General features: G+C 36.8%; 1 protein-coding gene across 2 annotated transcripts in view; it reads left to right on the forward strand.

Moving 5' to 3' along the window:
* The window catches only part of LOC106878296 (chitinase-3-like protein 1), a 43,519-nt gene that overhangs the window by 10,444 nt on the left and 25,575 nt on the right, over window positions 1-7,500 (forward strand). For both annotated transcript variants that reach the window (XM_089356025.1, XM_089356026.1), the window contains exons 2-3: window positions 776-845; window positions 5,561-5,743. In XM_089356025.1, the coding sequence (XP_089212151.1) occupies window positions 791-845; window positions 5,561-5,743 (238 nt within the window). In that variant the 5' untranslated portion in view covers window positions 776-790. The remainder of the gene's footprint in view (window positions 1-775; window positions 846-5,560; window positions 5,744-7,500) is intronic.

A 7,500-nucleotide genomic window follows, 5' to 3' on the forward strand; every position in this document is an offset into this window, starting at 1 on the left:
ATGATAGGTGGTAAGAGGCTTGCTTCCCAACCATATGGACGGAAACTGAAAGAAGTCCGTCGTACACACACACACACACACACACACACACACACACACACACACACACACACACACACACACACACACACATTTTTAAATTCTTTTATTTTTTACCTGCTTCAGTCATTTGACTGCGGCCATGCTGGTGCACCGCCTTTAGTCGAGCAAATCGACCCCAGGACTTATTCTTTGTAAACCTAGTACTTATTCCATCGTTAAGTTACGTGGACGTAAACACACCAGCATGGATTGTCAAGCGAGCGATGTTGGGGGTGGGTGGTGACAAATAGAGACACACACTCAAATGCATATATATATATATATATATATATATATATATATATATATATATATATATATATATATATATACACGACGGGCTTCTTTTAGTTTCCGTCTACCATATCCACTCACAAGGCTTTGGTCGGCCCGAGGCTATGTTAGAAGACACTTGCCTAAGGTGCCATGCAGTGGGACTGAACCCGGAACCATGTGGTTGGTAAGCAAGCTACTTACCAATCAGCCACTCCTGCGTCTATATATATAATATATATATGGTGGTGGCTGGGGAAGCTGTGGTGTTCATGGCTTTCTGTAAATGCCTAAGTTAAGTAATATACTTCGAAGCGAATGCAGAAGCTTCATGAAATATCCAGCTGACACGTTGTAAATATTCTCCATACCTTGTGCGAATATATTAATAAATATTTGAAATATTTTATTTTTCATATAGACTGATAAGCGCAAAATGGAACTAACAGTTATCTCTCTGCTACTCACCTTCGGAATATGGAAAGTTTATGGTAAGTTGATTTCACTTAACACTTTGTCATAAAAGAACATGAAATAGTTATTTATGAACTGAACGAATAAATATTTTGATGCTATTTTCTTTGTTGTTAGGGCAGTATTGTTGTTCTTATGAATAGCTGCGTTGATAATGAAAATATATATATATATATATATATTTGCTGTTTTAGAGCAGAAGACTTAATATTTGATTTGTAACTTTTGTGAATTATTAGTTATTATTGGAAGAAATCGATCCGCAGACGACGTACAACTTTCAAATCCCGCCATAGTGGGCTTTGATTTTCTATCCTTCCAGGATCGGTAAAATACAAACAAGGCTTACAGAGAGGTAAGAACCTTTATTTAGATTTAATCCACTGCAGTCGTCTCCTTTGGATTTATGTCCGTATACCAGCTGCAATAAATCTTCTAATGAATCCACACGAATTCTCGACAAAGTACGTAAACCATTGTATTCGAAAGTACTTTGTAAAGAGCTTGATATAATCAACGGACAATTAAACTGCAATCTCGTTGTTTGTTTAATTAGTTATAATGAGCTATTATTGGTGTAGATGTTGTTTAGCCCCCGGACATCCTCGATCAAGTGTGTCTATGAGCAAAAGGATTCCCGTCTTGATCTTGAAGGGAAGGTTTTTGCATGTCAAAGAGGACAATATTATCCAATGCATCCTTTAAAAAAACAATAAATGGGTGAGTGTGAATAGCGTCAGTATGTGTGTGTCTCAGCGCGCGTGTTCGTGTGTGCGTGTATGTATATGTGCTTGAGTGTGTGTGAATTTGGCTGCTATTTTTGCGGGAAAAGCGCCCACATTGACACTCCTTCATTGGTTTGTTGCTTAATCACTGAGAGACAGACGGATATGTCATGTTCGACGCGGATGATGTCGGGAAAACACAGGACTTTTAAAGAAACTCCCCCATCCTCACATATAAAGGATTTATGTCGTAATTACATGAGATAATCTCCCAGATGCCTTATCTTTTACTTCTTTCACTCATTAGACTGCGGCCTTGCTGGAGCACTGCCTTGAAGAATTTTAGTCAAAGGAATCGACCCCAGGATTTATATATATTTTGAAGTCTGGTACCTGTTCTATCGGTCTTTTGTCGAACCTAGTGGTTCAGGGAACGTAAATACACCAATACCGGTTGCCAGTCAGTGGTGGAGGACAAACGCAGCCACAAAGACATACGCACACAGAAACACACACACACACACAGACAGACGAGGACAGACACACAACACGCAAGCGCACCCGCACACACACACGAACATACACACGCACTCACACACACATATACACACACAAATACACACATATACACACACATATATATACACACAAGCACGCACATTCACACAGACATACAAACAGAGAGACACACGCACACACACTCACACAAACAAGCGGAAGGACATACACACCCACGCACGCGCGCACACTCACGTACATATACACACACACACACACTACGCACACACACACACAACTTGCTTTCTTTTGGCTTCCGTTCTCCAGGCTGGCAGGTAAATACTTTATCCAAGACAGAGCAAAATTTCCTGCAGCGACCAGACAAACCAGTTTAATTATCACAGGCTGTTAATTTTTAATAAACTCTTGTCTTCTAATTAGCTGATGTTTGCAGGAGACTACCACAAAAAGAACGTCTGTTAAACTGATAAACACTACTAACTCTTACTACCTTATATATATATATATATATATATATATATATATATATATATATATATATATATATATATATATAAGCAATGTTAAATCTCTGAACGAGGTATTAACAGTAACTGCACGATAAAGTGAAGTATATTTGCCACTTAAATGTGGCTGACCCCGAGGGGTGGATGTTACTGTTGCTTTTAGCCCCAGGAGGACATCTCCTCCAGCTGGCTATCGACACACATCTGTGTCCTGTCTGTATTTGCCAAGGGAAGTTATCTTTCCCATCTTGATCTACGATACGTACGTACTCGAGTTTCAGGGTTATTTCCCTTGATATCAGTGAATAATTTCACTGGAAAAACTTATATATATTTGCCAAGGAATATCTTTTGCATCGAAGGTCGGCGATTGTCGTACGCTGAAGAAGGGAAATAACCCTGAAACTCGAGTACGTACGTATCGTAGATCAAGATGGGAAGGATAACTTCCATTGGCAAATACAGACAGGACACAGATGTGTGTCGATAGCCAGCTGGAGGAGATGTCCTCCTGGGGCTAAAAGCAACAGTAACATCCACCCCACGGGGTCAGCCACATTTAAGTGGCAAATATACTTCACTTTATATATATATATATATATATATATATATATATATATATATATATATATAAGGCACTAAAAGAGAATGACTCTCCCGAGACAATAATATATATATATATATATATATATATATATATATATATATATATATATATATATATAGCGAGGGCACGAGAGGTATTGGTATCTGGAAGACCCAAAGAGTGTCACGTAACGCTAAGTGCTATGGAGAGACCGTAGTTAAATTCTTGGTTCGATAATTATGCGAGTAAGGAGTCTAATGTGGATCTTGTATTAGCATGCATGTATATATTAGATGGGATTAGATAACAATGCCAAGGCTGTGAGGAGTTTTCAGGACATTTATATGGAAATAGCCTTACAGCTGTTTCTGGGATATTCTGGGAACAGCTGTAAGACTATTTCATTATAAATGTCATGAAAACTCCTCACACCCTTGGCTTTGTTCTCATTCTGTCTAATTATATATATATTAGATAGAAATATATATATATATATATATATATATATATATATATATATATATATATATATATACATATATACAGGTATAAGTTAGAGGTGTTTAAAGCCTCTAAGGGATAGATATATCCAAAGGCGCTCCTGGTGATTACCTCCAGTAGGTATTAGTCGTTGGTAAAAGGTATACGGCAGCAGGTAATTTAGCAGGTAAACCGTAGTTTAATTAATATAGACAAGAAGAAAATGGAGTAAAAATAACAGAAGTGTGTCTTTTGCGCTCGGAAGCCATAATTTATCTACTAATTAAATAATGGCTTACTAGCGCAAAAGACACACTTCTGTGTTTGTTATCTTTACTCCAATTTTTTATCGTGTGTGTGTCTGTCTCACTCACTCACTCTCTCTCTCTCGCTCTCTCTCTCTCTCTCTCTCTCTCTCTCTCTCTCTCTCTCTCTCTCTCTCTCTCTCTATATATATATATATATATATATATATATATATATATATATATATATATACATACATACATACATCTATAAATGAATTTAAAGGGCTATATTATCCTGGCGGCTTCAGCTGCCGGTTAACCACAAGGGTCCTTATGTGGTACTCGAGCTAACGATAAATTGCAGGCTCAGGTAACTTTTCTCGCTGGGTAAAGCCGAGTGTCCTGCTCTGGATTGCATATTTTCTGTAGAGTAACTATTAATAATGATAAGGTGAACGGAGATTTCTAATATCAATAATTTTATTTAATAGTTACTCTGTATGTATGTATGTATGTATGTATGCATGTATGTATGTATCTTGATATTTAGCAGAAGTAACAGAGTGACTGAAGAGCTAAGAGTTTCGACCGTTAATAAAAATATACATATACTCATATTTTGAGTTTTATTTTTCCTATTTGCACCACCATATCTGCGTTTGTGTGTGTGTGTGCGCGCGCGCGCGTACGTGTGTGTGTGTGTGTGTGTGTGTGTGTGTGTGTGTGTGTGTATATATATTATCTGAAGTGTAGTGTTATATATCCTTTACGGCTGATCTTACCCATCAGTTTCACGCTATGGGTTCAACGGAGTGTTAAGTAACAATCCGATTATGTAACTCTACGCTCATCAGAGGTAGTTGCTATTGAATGAAATATGACAACTACTCTCTATTTCTGGAGGTGAATAAACACAATGGTTTGCAGTTGCTGGGAAATAGATGATGGAATGAAACGAGTACGGGAGTAAATTAATAGTTATGTCCCTTGGAACAAAAACATCGTTTCTGTTGTAAGTCGGTAAGAGTTATCTGGAAGTGTTCCTGGGAAATATGTGCGTCCTTAAGGTTGGTGTTCTTGTGGAAATGGAATTTGTATAGCGGTGCTGTATGTATATGCATAACCTTTGCAGGGGGTGTGCCCCTACACACACTGCATGCACACATAAAAGCCTCACAAACTTAACCAATACATAAAAGAAAGAAAACACACTAACGAACACAGATCTGTATGCAAAGGTTATACATATAGTACCACTACACAAATTCCATTTCCACAAAACACCAACCATTTCGCTTTCGAGTGTCTTTCTAATGTTTTATTTTATTTTTCTGTTGGTTTGGTCTCGAGGAACAAGTTGCTCCCAGGCCTTCACATGCGCTCTGAGATAAAGTCAGTAAAAAGGAAGACAGAGCCGCGTTGGTGGGGGAGAGGAGAAAGGTACGCCATTTTAGAATAACTCCATCATAAACAAAATGAACAAACGAAGCAAAATGGTTGCAAGAAATAATAACCAAGTCTCCTTCGAAGTGCTATTTAACGTCCTAAAAATGGAACAACTTTTTTATCTGTCAACTGATGGCTAAGGAAGCTACATTGAACTATTTAATCAAATAAAAGTAATTGACTAATTTATCTTTTTTTCTCATTCTGTTTTCTAATTGTCAGGAGCCAACCAAATATTTTGTTATTACACTAGTTTCGCCCAAACACGAAGAGGAATTGGTAAATTTGTCCCAGAAAATATCAATCCATATCTGTGTACGCACATCATATTTGCTTTTGTCGACGTTTCCAGAGATGGTCGCAGTTTGGTTCCAGTTAACGATAATGATGTTCAAACCGAAAGAGGCAAGTCATGTCAGATAATTCTATTAGAAAAGTCTGTTTACTCCGCCTTCAAACATTGACTAGAAACAAACACATTTTCAAATGTCTCAGTTTGATACGAGAAATATAAATAACAGTTGTGACGTCAAGCCTTAACCAAGCAATTCAGTTACGAAAAGCACGTCATGAACTCAGAGAGGTGACAAACGTGCAGTTATACACTCATACATGCAACCATTGAATCACGTATAGATCTACGCACACGTGCATCTAAGTTAATAGATCAATATTTAATTATCTTTCTAAGATGATGACGTCAGAACGCCAGTATTTTTCTGTTTTTATCATGTCTTTACAATTTTAAGTCCAAATATCACAGGTGGCTTCATTACCTTTTGTCTTAACTGAATCAATACAACATTTACGTGTGTCGCTTCAATCTATTGAAACTCTTCTTTGCAAATTCGTTTCGGTAAATTATTATCAACATTAGCAGAACCCATGGAAACTCCACGGCCTATTTTGCAGTATAATATCAGCCATAAGCATCTCACCCACTCAGTCATAATCTCATGTTGTTTCTTTCATAATCTTTTGATTAATTTCTGAGAAATCTTTTCTATTCTTTCCACTTTTATTTTCTCTTCCAAACTCTTTACTCTTTTTCCGATTTTTAAAAAAGGTTCTCCTCGCCTATCGTCATCGTTCATATTTTAGACTTTCTTTCCCATTTTTTCCTGTTAGTTTCAGATTCGTAGTTCAACATACGACACTTTCTAAATACGTTGTGAGTAGACGTATAATATCCCCTCCACTCTCTCTCTTTCACACACACACACTCACATACACACACACAGCTAATTGTCGTCTGTGTGTGTATGTGCCAATAACGTTCATATGTGTGTAAATGTGCAGGTGCCAGTAGTGACCGTTTGAATCTCCATCTCTCTCTCTCTCTCTCTCTCTCTCTCTCTTTCTGTATAACATACACTTTTACCGTCCCCTATCCACAGCATGACAGATTTTTTACACCATCGGAATTTATCGTTCGCACTTCAATGTAATAGATACATTTAATGCTGGGAACATTAAAAAGCAAATTTGAAATAAATACAGGAAGATTAAAGGCAGGAAGTCGTTACATGAAACACAAGAAATGTTTCGTTTTTATTCTGACATCATTAGCAAATCATAAACTTCAATGAAATTGTTTAAATAATGACGAATGAATTGCCAAGTAAATATACCGGAGTGTAAATGTGTTAATGTAGTCGAAGAGAATCATTGCAGGAATAAATATTCAGAGAATTCATTGGCAGAAAAACTATATATTAGTTGGTGGAAGCTTCTTACCAAATTGACTTTGATTGAGATCAGTGATTGTAAGCTAGTTTTTGCATATGGACCCACGTTGATTCCTATTTCACTTGGATGGATCTTCTGAGCCATTCCATGTTTTAAAAATTCCAATTGTATTTTTATAATTAAATATCATCGGCAATTGTAAGAAAAAACCTGATAAAATATTTTGTGTAGTGTAGAAGTATTACAGATAAACTTTAACAATAAAATCTTTTAAGGGTCGCCAAGGATCATATGGACCCCCAGTTGAGAACCACTAATTTAAATGGACAGTTAACATACCTCGCAATATTTTCTCTATATTCTATCAGTAAAAATTAAACCGGTTGCAAAACAAACGTAATTCATAAACATTACTGCCAAGAATATGAAAAAAAAAAGAAAGAAAAAAGAACTACAGTTATTTTACCGATGCA

Source organism: Octopus bimaculoides, chromosome 8, assembly GCF_046866305.1.
Source record: "Octopus bimaculoides isolate indiv1 chromosome 8, ASM4686630v1, whole genome shotgun sequence".
Classification (NCBI taxonomy): domain Eukaryota; kingdom Metazoa; phylum Mollusca; class Cephalopoda; order Octopoda; family Octopodidae; genus Octopus; species Octopus bimaculoides.